This window comes from Oncorhynchus tshawytscha, linkage group LG15 (genome assembly GCF_018296145.1).
Source record: "Oncorhynchus tshawytscha isolate Ot180627B linkage group LG15, Otsh_v2.0, whole genome shotgun sequence".
NCBI classification, from domain to species: Eukaryota; Metazoa; Chordata; class Actinopteri; order Salmoniformes; family Salmonidae; genus Oncorhynchus; species Oncorhynchus tshawytscha.
Window position 1 is genome coordinate 2,416,029 of NC_056443.1, and position 18,806 is coordinate 2,434,834.

Here is an 18,806-nt window from a genome sequence, read left to right on the forward strand (position 1 = left end):
AAAGTTTTGCTGACATTAACTAACTGAGTGACAGTCAGTAACTGACATAAGAGAAAAACTGCTGATGCACAACCAAATTTCGAAATAGCAACTTGTGTATTGTACTAGTCCAACTATCAACAGTAAATTGAGACCCTGACAGTTCCTTAAAAAAAGTGGTTTGGGGGAGACATATCCGCGGGGCTATAATGTGGAGGGCGCCAGTTGCCCATCCCGGATCTACAAGGGTTGCTATTTGCCAGAGAGTTGGCCTTGTAGCCTATCAACGATAATATTTTGGGCATTCTTTGCAGCGTGTCCTCGCCTTCCTTATTTGTAAAATGATATTACAGGTGTCGACTATACAGACCACACCCCAGTGGCAATGAACTCAACTGTCTCGCTTGCACCGGAACGGACTCACTCGAATACTTCACTGTTCGGAAACATCGAGTCACTGTGTATGAACGGATCGGGAAAGGACTATAGTGACACTTTTTATGAATCTGCGGGCTATTTTATGGAATTACACTTTTGGAGAGCTACGGAATCATGGAAGCGCCGCCATTTATGAAGTCAGTTTTACCTGCGCTAGACTCATTCACAGTCGACGCAGATGACACGAGTTTGGCATTACCACCAGAGGATAATACAAAGACTCATTCAACCGACCGGAGTTTTCGTGTTCAGCAACAAGTGCAGCTCACACTTGCTCGTAAGGGCAAAAAGACAACGTCCAATGGTAAAATAGTAGTTTACAATGTGTTTTTCATTGAGTCTGCACGAATAAACAAGGTCTGTAAAGATTAGCCTATTGAAATCGACAAGGGAATTTGAAGGTGCGGGGAGGGGGGGCTGTTTAGACATAGTCTACCAGGAAATACAGGACGGGTCGAAACCAGATGCAACCGAATGGACATGCAGGCCTAGTCATTTGTGTCAAATTCTTAGTGACATTGTATTTGTCATGATACTTGAATATAATCGTCTTCTAACATGATTGCAATCTTCTCTAGCCTACTGTATTTGTGGTCCTCTCCATTTACCTTTCCAATAGGAGAGGGCGTGTGTCCAGATGGTAATTAGGGAATTGGTGCGATGGCATGGGCCTTCAGAACACATGTGGTGTATCTTTCAGGTAGTCTTCATCTTTCCAGAAAGCCATCAATTGTCACCGGTTCCAGAGATGGAACCTGGTCTAACATGAAGGTAAGGCCTGTCCTATAATACACAACCCACTATCCACAGTCACAGGTGCTTTAGCCTCCCTAAAGATAATCAGAGAGCCTGAATGTTAGAAATAACAGCTACGTGATTCAACTCCGGAGCAAGGGACTTCACCCTGCATGGCAGTCAAGTGCAATGTGTCTGGAGGATATGTGAAGTGTTTAAAAAAATATTTTTTACTTGAATTCCATATTTAGTGCGTCACTGAGGTGTTAAACTTCACAAGAAACAACAGGGAAATTAGATTTCTATTTGCCCCTAAAATAATTGGTTTTGAATGTACTGCCCATATGGTTTGAATAAAAACAAATTGGATAGTCTCAGGGATGTGCAGCTATTGTAAGCCCCAAGCCCATAGGGCAGAGCGTGTTAGATACCCATCTCAAAAATGTGACAAATAAAGCTTTTCCTCCTGGCACACTTGACATATTTATCGCCCCTTTGTCTGTTCAACCAAACGCTGAAATTCTATCATCTCGCATAGACAATTTGAATTGAACTGCAGTTTTATTGAATAATATCTTCAAGATTCCTAAAGGAAACCTTACAGGCTGACTACACCGCTTGTGTTGCAAAATAAATTCAGAAATCTATATTATTAAATTATTACACCCACACTGCTCGTGCGCGCCAACGAGCGTCTTTGTTGCCAAGGGCTAAAATAGAAGTCAGTTCTATTTCTGACGCAGATCGCGCTGCAAGTCCTGCCTCTCCCATCTCCTCATTGGTTTATAGAAGCAGGTACCCACGTGCCATCTCCTCATTGGTTATACCCACGTGGGTGACTGAAAGACGAATGAGGTCAGTGGTGGTAATGCACCTAATTTATGAAAGTTGCCAATCTCAATATAAATTCAAGAGAAGAAAAAGCCTAGAAGGAGGAGGGATGACTAGAAACTATTCAGTTGACCGTTTTATGTGTGAATTAATTGTCGGAGTAGAGGACCTTGTGCATTTCAGGTAAAACAACAACTCAATGTTTTTTATATCCCAGGACAAATTAGCTAGCAACAGCAAGCTAGCTAAATAGGACAAATTAGCTAGCAACAGCAAGCTAACTAGCTAAATTGCCATACATGTTTAATGCTTTTTGACCTGTCCCCAAATAATGTAATTGGTTCAGAGTATGTTTTGATATTTTAACCTGCGTGTCGTGATCAAGTTTGGTGTGGGGGTACAAAATAAATGTATGCACGATGGCGCACGCGCGCAGCCGGTTTGGGTTCCGTGTAAGGTGTGGCTTTAAAACACAATACAGGATGATGCAACAATACAAACAGAACTGTGGTTATTCAGACATCAGAGAGCATTTTGTAGGATATTTTTCCCTAAACCTTTTGTGTTGCTTTGAGTCACCAAGACTGTGTCCAATTATATGCAACAGCTTTACACAGATGTTTTAGCATTATTACCAGAAATGTCTTTATGGTTGATTCAGTTGTGAGCCATCTGAAACGGGGGAACTTCTGCTTTTCATCTTTCCATGTAGACACACTCCTCTTTTGGCCAGGCCGGAGGCAGGGACTTCAGCAGCCTGTCGTCTTTGAAGGAGACTAGAAGAAGTCCGTCTAAGAGGGTGGATTTGACCCCAGTCACCAGCCCCGAGTTACCTCGCTCCCGTCTGGCCTACGGGTCACTCCGTTTCGGAACCTACACCCTCCCCGGCCCTAGCCAGCTGCCCATGATGGGGACTTCAGAGGAGCGGTCGTATGGGACAGACTTGATGCAGCGTTATGCCCATTCAGAAATGGCCCGTAGCACAAGGACACACGCCATCGCTAACGGCGGCCACTACCACTGGGGCCAGTCCCTCAGACAGACTCGAGGGCCTCAGCCTCTCTCTGCAGAACACTCATTCCTGTGCAGCAGCCCTGCGATTCGCACCGACAACAGCCCCTACCTGATGGAGGTTCAAAAGGGGACGAGGAGACAAACAGGCTACGGGTCATTCAATGCTACCCAGAGAGCAGAGGGCCTGGCCTGGCTGGGCCAGGTGGGGAAGGAGAGCCAGGGCCATGTGGGAGCAAAATGGCCTCCTTCGTACCCAGCCTCACTGGTCAGCATGGAGGTGGACATGGGCCAGATGAGGGCGGCGGCGGAGCCAGAGATCCAGCAGACAGACGTGAAGGAAGTCACTGTGGTGTAAGATGGCTTATGCGTTCCATACAAACCTGAAGATGATTAGATCTGGCAATTAATTTAGTTCTCAACATCTCAAATCAGATGTTATATGTCACATGCTTTGTAAACAACAGGTGTAGACTAACAGTGAAATGCTTACTTACGGGCCCTTCCCAACAATGCAGAGAGAAAATAGAGAAATAATAGAAAAGTAATAATAAATGCACAGTGAGTAAGGATAACTTGCTCGAGGTACCAGTACCGAATTGATTTGCAAGGGTACAAGTTAATTGAGGTAGATATGTACATACTGTATAACTAGGAATAAAGTGACTAGGATAGATAATAAACAGGATAGATTATCAACAGCAGCAAAAAGGGTCAATGCAGTCTAGGTAGCTATTTGGTTAACTGTAACTAGCTATTTAGAAGTTTTATGACTTAGGGGTAGAAAAGCTGTTCAGGATCCTGTTGGTTCCAGATTTCAGTGGCTTATCTCGGCTGGCACTAAAGCTATTGTAAAAGAGTCTTCCAGAGAATTATTGGTGGTTCAGTTGCTTATCTGTAATTTCAGGTCAATGATTTACCCAGATTCGGTAATAGGTGTATATAATGGAAAGTGTTGTGAGGTTGAGAAATTGGATTAATCAGAATTTGGGATTGATAAAGTGAGTGTGTGTGTGTGTGTGTGTGTGTGTGTGTGTGTGTGTGTGTGTGTGTTTGTCAATGACAGGAAGTTCCTCTTCAATGCTCTCTCCCATACACAGGAAGTCAGAGAGCAAGGTGCCTGAGCTGACATTGGAGAGGGCAGTGAACCTGCTGGGCCAAGAGAATGAGGAGATGCAGATCACTGCTGCCAGCTTTATTCAAAACCAATGTTTCAACAGCGCTGACGCTAAGAAGATGGTGAGCTGGGGCCCATCTCTACTACTGTTGACTTGGCCGCTCAATTAATGTTAAAGGCTTTCTGGGCTGTAGGCCTACAATATAGCTGATGTTGATAATACAGTATGTGCCATTTTCAAATAATTGTGTTGGTAGGGGTATTTTCCCTTCAATTTCTATTGAGATTATGTGGGCGATTCGCATGAAAATTCAAGTTGAGCTCACTCTTCATAGGAACAAGGGTAGATGAAGATCTCTGCCTGTCTGTCCCCAGGTGTTCTACCTCCACGGTATACCCAAGCTGATCAAACTGCTGCAGAGCGACAGCGAGGAGCTGGAGCGCATAGCGGCGGGGGCGCTCCGAAACGTTGTCTTCGAGAGCAGCGAGAACAAGATGGAGGTGAAGGACAACAAGGGCGTGGCCCCTGCACTGTGTCTGCTCAGGAGAAGTCGTGACATAGAGACCCGGCGGCAGCTCACTGGTTAGTTTGAACACCTGCTCATGTAGATCTGAAAGAAATTGTCGTAGCACTTTATTAATGACCAGGGCGCGTATTCACAAAGTGCCTCAGAGCAGGAGAGTGGATCTAGGATCAGTTTATCCTTTTAAACCATAATGAATGAGGGGGGCTGATCCTAGATCAGCACTCCTATTCTGAGATGCTCTGTGAATATGTGATTTACATGAACTTACATGGTAAAATGGTAATGACACAGCAGTAACCTAAGAATGAAATGTTCCACAGGGCTGTTGTGGAACCTATCCTCCCATGACCTGCTGAAGGAGCATCTCTCCAAAGAGGCCCTCGAGATCCTGACCACTTCTGTGCTGGTGCCCTGCTCAGGCCTGTCTGAGGGGGAGAACCCCAAAGACTCCATGCTGGCTGACCCAGACACCTTTTACAACGCCACTGGCTGCCTCCGGTAGGTCGTCTGGTCTGGACAAAGGCGTTTATTGGCCATTTGTGTGTTTGGCACTGACCTATGTAGTATCTGTGGTCAAGTATTTCTAGGGATCCATCTTAGGGCAGCCTGGGATAGACACTCGGCAGTGGGATGCAGAAAGGGGTATAGTATTTATGTTTGGAATGATCATGGAATAATTTATTGATTGATGGTCCTCTGTAGCTTAGTTGGTAGAGTGTGGTGTTTTTCAAAGCCAGCACAGTGGGTTCAATTCCCAGGTCCATCTGTACGTAAAATGTATGCATGCATGACTGTAAGTCGCATTGGTTAAAAGCTTCTGCTAAATGGTGTACAGTGCCTTCAGAAGGTATTCACTCCTTGACTTTTTGTTGTGTTACAAAGTGGGATTAAAATGGACGTCTTTAAAAAAAGATTTTTAATTCAACAATCTACACAAAATATTCTGTCAAAGAAAGATATAATATTACACTATAAAACACTAATACATTTGAAGTCGGAAGTTTACATTCACTTAAGTTGGAGTCATTAAAACTCGTTTTTCAAACACCACAAATTTTTTGTTAACAAACTAAAGTTTTGGCAAGTCGGTTAGGACATCTACTTTGTGCATGACACAAGTAATTTTTCCAACAATTGTTTACAGACAGATTATTTCACTTATAATTCACTGTATCACAATTCCAGTGGGTCGGAAGTTTGCATACACTAAGTTGACTGGGCCTTTAAACAGCTTGGAAAATTCCAGAAAATTACATCATGGCTTTAGAAGCTTCTGATAAATTATGTCAATTAGCCTAAGTCAATTAGAGGTGTACCTGTGGATGTATTTCAAGGCCTACCTTCAAACCCATTGCCTCTTTGCTTGACATCATGGGAAAATCAAAATAAATCAGCCAGGACCTCAGAAAAAACATTGTGGACACCCACAAGTCAGGTTCATCCTTGGGAGCAATTTCCAAATGCCTGAAGGTACCACGTTCATCTGTACAAACAATAGTATGCAAGTATCAACACCATGGGACCACGCAGCTGTCATACCGCTCAGGAAGGAGACACATTCTTTGGTGCGGAAAAGTGCAAATCGAATCCCAGAACAACAGCAAAGGACCTTGTGAAGATGCTGAGGAAACGGGTATAACAGTATCTATATCCACAGTAAAACAAGTCCTATATCGACATAACCTGAAAGGCTACTCAGCAAGGAAGAAGCCACTGCTCCAAAACCGCCATTAAAAAAGCCAGACTACGGTTTGCAACTGCACATGGGGACAAAGATCATACTTTTTGGAGAAATGTCCTCTGTTCTGATGAAACAAAAATGGAACCGTTTGGCCATAATGACCATCGTTATGTTTGGAGGAAAAAGGGTGAGGTTTGCAAGCCGAAGAGCACCGTCCCAACCGTGAAGCACGGGCGTGGCAGCATCGTGTTGGGGGGGGTGCTTTGTTGCAGGAGGGACTGGTGCACTTCACAAAATAGATGGCGTCATGAGGATGGAAAATTGTGGATATATTGAAGCAACATTTCAAGACATCAGTCAGGAAGTTAAAGCTTGGTTGCAAATGGTTCTTCCAATTGGACCACAAGCATACTTCCAAAATTGTGGCAAAATAGCTTAAGGACAACAAAGTCAAGGTATTGGTGTGGCCATCACACAGCCCTGACCTGCCAAAATTTGTTGGCAGAACTGAAAAAGCGTGTGTGAGCAAGGAGGCCTACAAACCTGACTCAGTTACACAAGCTCTGTCAGGAGGAATGGGCCAAAATTCACCCAACTTATTGTGGGAAGCTTGCGGAAGGCTACCTGTAACGTTTGACCCAAGTTAAACAATTTTAAGGCAATGCTACCAAATGCTAATTGAATGTATATAAACTTCTGACCCTTTGGGAATGTGATGGAAGAAATATAAGCTGAATTAAATCATTCTCTCTACTATTATTCAGACATTTCACATTCTTAAAGTAAAGTGGTGATCCTAACTGACCTAAGACAGGACATTTTTACTTAGATTAAATGTCAGGAATTGTTGAACTGAGTGTAAATGTATTTGGCTGAGGTGTATGTGAACTTCTGACTTCAACTGTATATCTTGACTAGATAAGTATTCAACACCGAGTCAATACATGTTAGAATCACTTTTGGCTGTGAGTCTCTTTCTCTGTAAGTCTCAAGAGCTTTGCACACCTGGATTGTACAATATTTGCCCACTTATTAATGAGAGAATTCTTCAAGCTCTGTCAAATTGGTTGTTGATGATAACTTGACAGGCATTTACTAGTCTCGCCGTAGATTTAAGTCAAAACTGTAACTAGGCCATTCAAGAACATGTATTGTCTTTTTAGCAACTCTAGTGTATATTTGGCCTTGTGTTTTAGGTAATTGCCCTGCTGAAAGGGGAATTTGTCTCTGGGTCTGAACCAAGTTTTCCCTCTAGGATTTTGCCTATGCTTAGCTCTTCTGTTTATTTTTATCCTAAAAAACTCCGTAGTCCTTGCAAATGACAATCATACCCATAAGATGATGCTGCCACCACCATGCTTGAAAATATGAAGAGAGGTACTCTGTTTGATTTGCTTTGTATTCAGGACAAAAAGTAAATTTCTTTGCCATGTTTTTTTTGCAGTTTTACTGAGCGGTTTCCTTCCTCTCTGGGAACTGAGTTAGGAACGGTGTCTATCTTTGTAGTGACTGGGTGTATTAACACACCATCCAAAGTGTAATTAATAATTTCAACATGCTCAAAGTGATATTCAATGTCTTTTTTTTTTACCCATCTGCCTCTTCGTGAGGCATTGGCAACAAAAAACAACCTTCCTGGTCTTTTTTTTTTGTTCAATCTTTAAAATTCTCTGTTCAACTGCGGGACCATACAGATAATTGTATGTGTGGGGTACAGAGGTGTCATTCAAAAATCATGTTAATATTATTGCACACAGTGAGTCGATGCTACTTTATTATGTGACTTAAGCACATATTTGTATTCTAAAAGGGTTGAATACTTATTGACTCAAGACATTTCAGCTTTTCATTTTGAATTCCTTTGTTAACATTGCTAAAAACATAATTCCACTTTAACATTACTGGGTATTGTGTGTAGATCAGTGACACAATCTCAATTAAATTCATTTAAATTTTTGTCTGCAACGCAACAAAATGTGGGAAGAGTGAAGGGGTGTGAATACTTTCTGAAGGCACCAATTATTATACGGTGACCCAGGCGGTTCATGTCCAATCCATCTCTCACCACAGTGTTACATCTCACAAGGCTTTGTCAAGATTATTATATTTATCTCTGACAGCCTCCTCGCCATGAGTGAGAACTGTGAGGTTCCTCAAAGGCCATCGTCATCCTGTTACTCCTTTCTACCTGGCAAACAGGCATGATGACTTCTGCCTTGGCAGCATCACCTCGATGGAGCAGCAATGCGCTGGAAACAATATCCTGCATACCTTGTGTTCCTGTTGATCTGACAGCCATTGATTTGGTTTGGCACAGATATACCACCTGACAAACACAACATGGTATAACAAGTAGTGTTTTGCTTTTGCCTAGCAACCGATACAACTGAAAACAGGCAGGGACTAAATTATTAATGGAGCTCTCTCCCTCTTAGTGGCTCTAGTAGAATTGAAACCTCAATCCATATTGGCTGGTGCTATCAAGCCCTGGCAACCATTGACTTGTGTAACTCTGAGGAATTCCTCAGTCTTTGGCCTGATTTTAAAATGAAAACACACAACACTCCAACTCAGCCATAACCTTGGGCCATCACTAATGTTACTGTATTTGACTTGACGTTAACAAAAAGGCTGCAGAATTTTTAGGAATAAATCATTACCATTTGGTCACATGTATTGAGGCAACTCGTGTGTTTTTGCTTGACTTCATCTAAAAGGAAGTGGAACAGTTGACTCATTGACCAGGGGTTGAAATTAAAGTGAAAGATTAACTCATGTTGCTCATTTGCTTATGTTTCCTTTGTGCTTGAAACACGTTGCTATCTCTCAACACATGGAGACATGTTATTACAGTGACCTACTGTAATGGCTTTATCTGCAGATAACAGAAAAGCTTTTTAAAGTACACCAAATATCTCTCTGCTACAAACATTTAGCCAGTTTGGACAATGTCTAGAATGTAAAGAATGCTTTTGTTGTTGTCTAGTGGCGATAATGACAACCTGTCATTGTTGTTGTCAGAAACATAAGCTCGACTGGTCCAGAAGGGAGAAAAGCCATGCGGCAGTGTGAGAACCTTATTGATTCCCTGGTATACTACATCCGCGGGACCATAGCTGACTACAAGCCTGATGACAAGGTACTGCATGTGAAGGACTAAAGTAACATTTACTAAAAGCTTTTGTGCAAAATGTTCACTTGTTTCTTTTCGTTACGAGCGTTACTAAACATTTGTAGGTGGAATAAATATTGACACAGGGAAATTAAAGACTTTTTGCCTATATTTTATCAATTTGTCTCTAGAACAACTTAATACTGCATTTAGTGTTGAAATATTGAGAACATCATGAACCAGCTGTTCTCCAATTTTATTTAAAAAAAAAAATATATATATTTTTTTACAATAGACATTGTAGAATGTTTGATCTTAAAATCATAGTCCCCTGAACAGAACCACTTCTCTCCTTCACAGTCCACAGAGAACTGTGTGTGCATCCTACATAACCTCTCCTACCAGATGGAGATGGAGCTTCCACAGAAGTTGGCCAGCGAGCTCCATGAGTCTCGACTCAACCTGGCTCCAAAGACCAAGACCCCCGGCTGTTTCGGCTCCCGCAGTGCCAAAATCATCCAGGTGGGCTCCCATCACCTCTGTTGTGGCTGTTATCATCTTTGTTGCCCTTATGTACTTGACATGCCCTTTTTATCTGGTTAAAATTAAGTTATTACCACTAAAGTAAATTGGCAATGCCTATGTTATGGATAAGCTTCCTTGTTAATTAAGTGGTGAAGCATACATTTTGAACTAACTCTTTAAGCCCGGTTTTCTTTGACAAATGTAATTGTTAAAAGCCTTATACACATGAATTGAAAATGAATGTGAAATCTGGTATCTGGGAGTTAACAGGAGGCCCTTTCATTCAAAGTTTTCTGGTTGTTTTGGTCCTATAGCGTCTTGAACCAAACCGCCCTCTGCTGGAGGAGAAGGGTAGTCCCTGTGGGATAGAGTGGCTGTGGAGCGCCATCACTGTGCGCATGTACCTGTCAATTATGGCCCGCAGCATTTGTCCCTACACCCAGGAGGCTGCCATCGGAGCCCTGCAGAACATCACAGCTGGGAACGGCCTGGTAAGGCTTTATCACAGATATATGGTCTATGTACTCTTCTGGGAGTGTGGAATTGATTTTCCCATGGGTTTGATTGGAATAACTACAATACAACCATCTATTATGTTGTCATGACTTGACTGTATAGTAAGTATTACATTGATGTGAATACTATATTATGCATTACTATATTCACTGTCAGTTGGTGATGTTGGACTCATGGCTCTGTATGGGCAGGTATCCCAGGCCATCGCCCACACCATAGTACAGCGGGAGAATGGTCTACTCCAGGCCATGAAGATGCTCCAGGAAGGAGGGATGGTTGTGAAGAAGACTGCTGTGTCCCTGCTATGTAACATCTCACGCTACAGAGAGCTTCACGCTCACATTGGTGAGCTGTGAATTGACTCATCAACCGCAATGTTTTAGTCCTACTTAAGTCCCACAAAGTATTTGTCTTTGGACTTGTAAGTGTATGTAAAAGCACAGCAGCATAAAAACCTACCACTGTAGAAAATCAAACAATCTCTCACGAAGTGTTCCACTCTCTCTGTAGTCAAACAGGTGTTGCCACAGCTGGTGGTCATGTTACCCAACTCGGACACGAACACAGACCTGCCTATAGAGGTGACTGTGTCCCTGTGCCACATCCTCATCAACCTGAGCCAGGACGAGACGCAGCACGTCAGGGCCATCGTCAACCACGGGGCGCTGCCCAAGATCATTAACATCAGCGCAAAGGACAACGGGTCAGTGGGTAGCTTCTGAAGACCACGGCTGCGTTCCAGGCTGACTACATTGCCTGGATTTGACATGTCCACTAACCACATCATGATATACTGTACATAGTAATCTGATGCCCGACTGCACAGTCGATGTGGCACTGTTGGTTGATGCTATTAAAAGACTGTAGATGGGCTTAAAATGCACTGTATTATTCCTGAACATTGTGAGTTGGATTGGAGGGAATTTATTTTAATCTGTTAAACCTCTTCCCTTGCTTTATACTGTTCCTTTTATGTCCGATGACAGTGACCTTGTGTCCCTTTAGGTTTGGTCCCACCAGGGCTGGCCAGGCAGCCTGCATCCTACTACACAGCATGTGGAGCCACTCAGAGCTCCACCGGGCCTATAGGAAGGTGAGGCCCCTACACAGTATAACCTCCAAAGGATAAGAAACATTTTGTGTGGTGACAATAGTCTTGAATTAATCTGTGTTGCTTTTCCTCGCATCATTTGGTAGGCTGGATATAGAAAAGCAGACTTCGTCAACAGCAGGACATCAAAGGCTGTACATTAAATATGGGACTAAGTGGACGATCACAAAGCATTGTGCCGATTGAGGCAATAATGTAGTTTCTCTTCTGTGTGGACTTGGATGACTCAATTCACTGCTTTATAAAATACTTGTTTTGTGTGTCGACATCTCCACTGTGTGAGGTGTTAAGTTTACGTGTGTCTGTTCCAGTAACAACAATTGCTGCAAGCTCTTGGCAGCAGACCAAGTTCTCTACAATGGGGGGAAAAAATGATTAAAAACAAAACTGATGGAGGATCAGCAATGACTTGAATTCCATTTGAAGGAAGGATTTTGAGGAAGAAAATGAATCAGCATAGAAGTGGGAGACAAGATAAGGTTATCATTATGATGTATGTTAGTCTAATGAATGATATAACTGAAGTTGTAAAATATAGTTTTGATGTTAACATAGTTGGATGTAAACAATATTAAATTACTACCTGTAAGGTCTATAAAAAAGATCCACAATCATGGATTTTTTTGGGGGGGGGGCACGAACGTCGCAGAAAGACATGGTTTCTTATTCTACATGTCGCAGGGCAAGTTTGTTCTACATAGAAATTTGCTTTCTGAATGTAACAATGTTGCGTCCTGCTGAAAGCACTCCTGGTTTGATATCTCTGTAATGCAAATAATCACTATAAACTAGAGGGTTGCAGAGTGCTGAAAAAAATGCCTAAAAGCCACACAATATTTTATCAATCTGAAGTTGATAGTTGTGCTTCAGTTTTCGAGTAAATATTTTTATATACATATTTGTTAGCCTTACACATTGCACTCGAGATTCCTTGGGAACTGTATGGTTAGGTAGGTGTTTCATCGTTTTGTTACTACAATGTTTTACTACTTTGCTTAAAAGAAAATACAATTGTGGTTTAATCATTAAGGTTGAATGATTATTTTGTGGTGGTAGTCTTGACAGCAAAGATGCAGCACTTTATACACCCAGCCACCTCCCAACTGCATCTCTTTGGTTAGCTGGAACGTTGATCGGCTGCGCTTGTATGTCATCCCCGGTAAACGTCAGATCCATTTAGGCCTATAGATGACTTCTCATTTCTATTTTTGGCTCTTAGCCTGACTACTTATGTTTTCCAGGATGTAAGGGACAAATCAGGGCTTCGCGCTATACATACATGACAACGGCAAAGACACTAACGAACTATTGTAGACAGACGGGTTGCCTGCCACAATGTTACCAATGGGCAGATTCGATTATGCTGAACCGCGGGGCATCGGGCATAACCCCGTCACGTCATTGGGCGAAAGCGGGGAGGGAGGTGCTCCTTTCTCGAATTGAATAGTAATCTGCACCAGTCGATCATTTTGGCAACAAGGCATCGTCCACAAACATAAAAATCTTATCCATAAAATGTTAGAATTTTCTAACTGCTGTTCATTGGGATAGCATGCACATAACGCGTTTTTATCAAAATCAATATTTTTTTCCATGAGTAAACACAGAATCCTAGTTATTAGCTACTGTACGTGCTGAATTAGGTCTACGTCAATTTTGTTTTGAGACGATTTCGCCCTGGCCTTTGAACGGGGCACCTGGTTCACGCCCGGGAGGCAGCCCGGTTCCAAATCGAATGCAATAAACTTTCAGCCGAAGCGAAACACGCCTACACGGGCGCCCGGACGGGATGAATCGAACCCCTCAATGTTCCGTATAGCGGACACGTCTGGGATTTCCGAGATTACCCACGACCCAACCCAAACAGGAAGTGTAAACACTTCTCACGTAACAGCAGCGCATGTGATAGCCTTTCTCTTCGACTCCTCAGCATTCACCACTTGGGACTCTGATACTGTTTTGCTCAGTTGGTTGGTGTGTGCACCAGAATACTCGAGGCCATGGACTCGATCAGTTGTTCGATCTGCCTAGATCTACTGAAGGATCCAGTGACTATTCCCTGTGGACACAGCTACTGTAAAGGCTGTATCAAGGGATATTGGAGTCTTGATGACCAAAAGGGAATTCACAGCTGCCCCCAGTGCCGACAGACCTTCACCCCAAGACCTGCTCTGAACCGAAACATTCTGCTGGCTGAGTTGGTAGAGAAATTGAAGACCGATTTCAAAACGGTTCCCTCTGCTTCTTGTTTCTCTGGACCTGAAGATGTGAAATATGATCGTGATGACTCAGCCGCAGAGAGGACGGAGAAACAGGTAGGCCTAAGGATCTGGAACATTATACTGCCATCTATAATGTATTATATTTAGAGATCAGCTTCATTATTGCTGACTGTTTTGCCAGGAACTGGAAGAGCAGGAAATTCCAGCCAACTCCAAAGTTGAGCTGTTCCAGTGACACACACTCTGGGTTCAGTATCACTTAATCCACAATTAGGTTCTTATTTGTAAATTCTCTATTCTGCTTTCAAATTGACTGATGATAGTCAAAAACCAACGCTGTTAGACAAAATAGGCTGTCACAACAAAATCACTTTAAAACAAACAAAGGATGGAGTAGATTACAGTAAACGGCAGGATGGGCCAGATAACATCCAGACCGAATCTTCAAAAGTCAAAGGTCACTCATTTACATACACTGCAGAGGCATGAACTCTGAACTATCGTAACCTTTTTTGTCTTGAAGGCACTCATTTATCATTTAATTTAGTCTAAGTGATTTGTTTAGCATAATCATGTTTTTGCCATATGACAGTATTTCCCCACTCAAAAACATAACTTGGTCGATTATGAAAACTGTTGTCCATTTTGGTAATCATTTGAAAATGTTATTCTCTTCAGGGGCAGCTGAGGGAGAAACGGCAGCAGCTCGGGCTGAGAATCTGTGTGAGAGAGAAGGAGATGCAGGACGTAAGACAGGCGGTGATGTCCCTTTCAGTGAGTATTTATTAACCATTTAGAGTATGTACATTTATTTTGCAGAAAGTTATGTACTATTTCTAAACTAAAACCAGGGAGGAGCCTAATGCCACTGGGACACACTATAGGGACTGATTGTCTGGGGTCTAGGCATAGAGAATGATAGAGGCCTCTAGTGGCCAAAAGGCCATATTAGCATGGGCAGTGCTGTAGAGGGCTTCTACCATTTTAATTTAGTCAACTGGGTGGGACTTCCAACTTCATTGGCTGATCCCTCCTGGTGACCTTGTTGGAGTCATGTCCAACCGGATCATCAGGAGGGATCAGCCAATTGTGAGGAAGAAAATGTACTAGTCAAAATGGAGACCGCCTCAATTGCGCTGGCCATGCTATCACAGATGCTATAATGACACAATGCAAAGAGGAGTTATCTATGGGTCTAGGTGAGTGCAGAGTGAATGTGCTGGTTAAAATGGCCCCCCTTCCTTCTCTCTTCTTCTCTCGTAACAGCTTTCAGCACAGGCAGCAGTGGATCACTGCGAGCTGGTCTTTGCTGAGCTGATCCGCTCCATTGAGAGAAGGCGCTGTGAGGTGAAGGAGCTGATCAGCGCCCACCAGAGGGCGTCAGTAAGCCAGGCTGAAGGACTCCTGGTGCGAATGGAGCAGGAGATAGCTGAGCTGAAGAGGAGAGACAAGGAGCTGGAGCAGCTTGCACAAACAGAGGATAACATTCATTTCCTCAAGGTGACATCACTCTTTCTATCCACAGTGGCAGGGTGGTGTTCAGAGCTAGGCACGAAACTACCTGAGCTTGTTCAATAGGAATGTTTATTTTTGTTTCATAATATGTTCCCCGTTTGTGCCCATTGAACATGACCCAGGATTCCTTACTTCTACACAACATATAACCTCTGAGCTCCAGAATTCCGCAATTTTCTTATTGTCTATTCTTCCTCTCTCTCTCTCGCTTGCTGTAGACTTTCCAGTCTCTTTGTGTGGCTCCTGTATCTGAGCTCTTACCCTATATCACTGCCAACCAGCACTTCTCCTTTGAAGAAGTGAAGAGCTCCATCTCTGGAATGATTGAGCGACTGGAGGATGTATTGAAGGAGGAAATGGTCCAGATACCTGGAAAAGGTAAGTGTTACAGATATAGTGAAGATAAAATATTTGGTTAACTTTCTGTTAAATGCTTCTTGATTATAAATGAATACATCCATTTGTCTGCCTATATACAATATAGTAACGGCTGTCTCCGAAGTCTATTTCCTCAGCCCAAGACCAGAGTGTGAGTAATACACACACACACACACACACACACACACACACACACACACACACACAATTAGTTAATATTTAATCTTTGTTTAATTTTGTATATATTTGTATTGAATGCTTCTTCATTAAACATTAATTACTCACTGTATCTCCCTACTCTATATAGTAATGGCTGCTGCTGAAGTACATTTTCATCATGAGCCCAAGACCAGAGTGGAGTTCTTGGAGAGTAAGTAATACCGTCTCACACACACACACCTTATCACAAATCACAAATGCATATTTCACCTTCATTTAATTTTTTCACTTTCTTAGACTACTGCCATCTCACGTTGGATCCCAACTCAGCGTATCAACACCTGCGTCTGTCTGAGTGCAATAGAGAAGTGTCATGGAGTGACAAGGCTCTGTCTTATTCTGACCACCCAGACAGATTCACAGACCACTACCAGGTGTTGTGTAAAGAGGATCTGTCTGGAACCCGCTACTGTGAGGTGGATAGGAGGGGGGAGTGTGAGGTAGCCATCACATACAGAAGCATCAGCAGGAAGGGCGGATTGGAATGTTGCTTTGGTTCCAATGATCAGTCCTGGAGTTTGGTGTGTCGCAACTCGAGTTGTTCCTATTGGCACAATAAGAATAGGACTGATATCCCTGTCCCCTGCTCCACCAGAGTAGGAGTGTATCTGGACAGCAGGGCAGGGACTCTGGCCTTCTACAGCGTCTCGGATACAATGACCCTCCTCCACAGAGTCCAGACCACATTCACTGAGGACCTCTGTGCTGGGTTTTGGGTTGGTCCTGGTTGTGGATCATCTGTGGCTCTGTGTTGACTGAACGTCATAGAATCAAGTGTATTTCAAATCAAATTGTATTTGTCAAATGCGCCGAATACAACAGGTGTAGGCTTTACTGTGCTTACTTACAAGCCCTTTCCCAACAATACCGAGTTAAAAAGTAGGGGGGAAAATGAAGGAAACAGTAACACAATAAAATGACGAGGCTATATAAAAGTTGTACTTGTACTGACTCGATGTGCAGGGGTACGAGGTAATATGTAGGTAAGGGTAAAAGTGACTAGGCAATCAGGATGGATAATAAACAGAGTAGCAGCAGTGTATGCGAAGAGTGTGAAAGTGTGTCTGTGTCAGTGTAGTATGTGTGAGTGTATAGAGCCAGTGCTCTACAAGGGGGTCAATGAAAATAGTCCGGGTAAACATTTGATTAATTGTTCAGCGGTCTTATGGCTTCGGGGCAGAAGCTGTTCAGGTGCAGTCTATGACATGGGTGGCTGGAGTCTTTGAAAAATGTTTAGGGCCTTCCTCTGACACCACCTGGTATAGAGGTCCTGGATGGCAGGGAGCTCAGCCCCAGTGACAAATAGGAAGGAAATATAAGACCGATCACTTGAGAAAGTTGGAGAAAGTTGATTTGCTTAAAATCGTGACCTGGATGAAGGGAGTTGACACTTCATTTAGGAGTCCCGCTGCGAAGCCGCTCTTTATCTACAATGTTTGATTCCAGCTTTACTAATGGGGTAGGGGTGGGGCCATTGTTTTAAAGATTACAAAAATAAATTAAATAAATCATTTTTGTTTGTAGTATCATTTCTAACTTGATAAAATAAAGAACAAAACTAAGTTTCTGAGAGAGGGGGTTAGAGTTAGTATTGGGGAGTTGTTGTTTTGTTACGTGAGGAAAAACCAGGAGATGGAATTTGGGTGATTGATGTGGTGGGGAACAGCTCTAGATCCACTTACACTGTTGTGGTGCTTCCCCTTGACCCTGTTCCATCCTCTGTGTTTTTGTCTGGGTTTGGTTCAATCAATTAATCAAATGTATTTATAAAGCCCTTTTTTACATCAGCTGATGTCACAAAGTGCTATACAGAAACCCAGCCTAAAACCCCAAACAACAAGCCATGCAGATGTAGAAGCACCTTGATCTTGTCAATTGACTCTCTTTTTAAATGACATGGAATGCTTTTTGATAAAGGACAGGATTTAGTAAGACTTTTTACTGAGAATAATACATTTTAATTTCTTACATCTCTTTGACCTGGAGGAAAATAAAATACATCCCAACTTGCAACCTGCCTATTTAAAACAAAACATATATATTTTATTTGATCCAATTGAGTAATGTTGACATTTGTGACCATTTAACCATGTACAATGTATTTAAACAGGCAACCAATAGATGCCAAAGCTGACAGTACAGTGGGTCTTCTGTAAAATAGATCTAATAAAACTGTAGGAGGACAGATGAAGAGTAGAGTGGGGCTCTGTTTCTGCTGCTTGCCCAAGGTGGTTTCAGTCTCATGTCCGTAGTCCCTGGACAGTCATGTGCCTGTGCAGCAGTGCCTGTGCACCTCTTGACTTTCATGCATCTAAGCAGTGATAACCCTGTTGTGGAGTGTAGCTGCAGTGCGGTACTGCTGGAGGGGGGAGGTGCAGGGGGGGCTGAGGGCCAAGGAACATCATTCCTCCTACAGAGGGCTGACACACAACACACACAGAAACCATATGTTTACTGTACTCTGGGTAATGGTCATCCCACTCGGCACACACTGGTTAAATAAACATTGTTTCCACTTCATTTCAGTTAAATAAACATTGAATTTATATCTGTGCCCAGTGGGATGTTACTAACACTGACTTTGAATTGTCCCCTACTGAATCATATAGTTTCTCTATCCACAAAATAACCGGTTACAATTTTTTTTTAGAATGTGTCATATCTACATACCCCTGCTGATTGAACAGGCCCTCCCCCTGCTCCAGTCCGCTGGGAACGTAGGATGGCAGGTCTTCTGGCCTGGACACCGGCTGGATGTGATGGTACACACATAGTTTGACTTTGAGAACCATACTATGATACACTTATCTCTCAAGTTCAATGTGTCACACATTCTAAATTCAATTAAGGAATCAGGAAATAAAAATGAATTACATTCAATGACGGAGT

The 18,806-nt window shown here is 42.8% G+C and overlaps 2 protein-coding genes across 3 annotated transcripts; both read left to right on the top strand.

Moving 5' to 3' along the window:
• On the top strand, positions 1–12,612 carry pkp2 (plakophilin 2). Its single transcript, XM_024441214.2, has 13 exons — positions 1–721; positions 1,118–1,188; positions 2,696–3,348; positions 4,095–4,233; positions 4,487–4,694; positions 4,959–5,136; positions 9,341–9,458; positions 9,792–9,953; positions 10,271–10,447; positions 10,664–10,817; positions 10,983–11,175; positions 11,478–11,565; positions 11,670–12,612. The coding sequence occupies exons 1-13, from the start codon at positions 532–534 to the stop codon at positions 11,724–11,726; spliced, it is 2,388 nt and encodes a 795-aa protein (XP_024296982.1). The 5' UTR covers positions 1–531; the 3' UTR covers positions 11,727–12,612.
• A 451-nt stretch (positions 12,613–13,063) lies between these two features.
• LOC112264548 (E3 ubiquitin/ISG15 ligase TRIM25-like) lies at positions 13,064–17,430 on the top strand. 2 transcript variants are annotated; one of them, XM_024441220.2, is made up of 7 exons: positions 13,064–13,898; positions 14,484–14,579; positions 15,072–15,305; positions 15,539–15,698; positions 15,823–15,849; positions 16,006–16,068; positions 16,155–17,430. In XM_024441220.2, the coding sequence occupies exons 1-7, from the start codon at positions 13,584–13,586 to the stop codon at positions 16,670–16,672; spliced, it is 1,413 nt and encodes a 470-aa protein (XP_024296988.1). In that variant the 5' UTR covers positions 13,064–13,583; the 3' UTR covers positions 16,673–17,430. The 2 variants fall into 2 exon arrangements, with proteins under 2 accessions (XP_024296988.1, XP_024296987.1); XM_024441219.2 differs by having other exon boundaries at positions 13,213–13,898; positions 15,805–15,849.
• Positions 17,431–18,806: the final 1,376 nt, after the last annotated feature.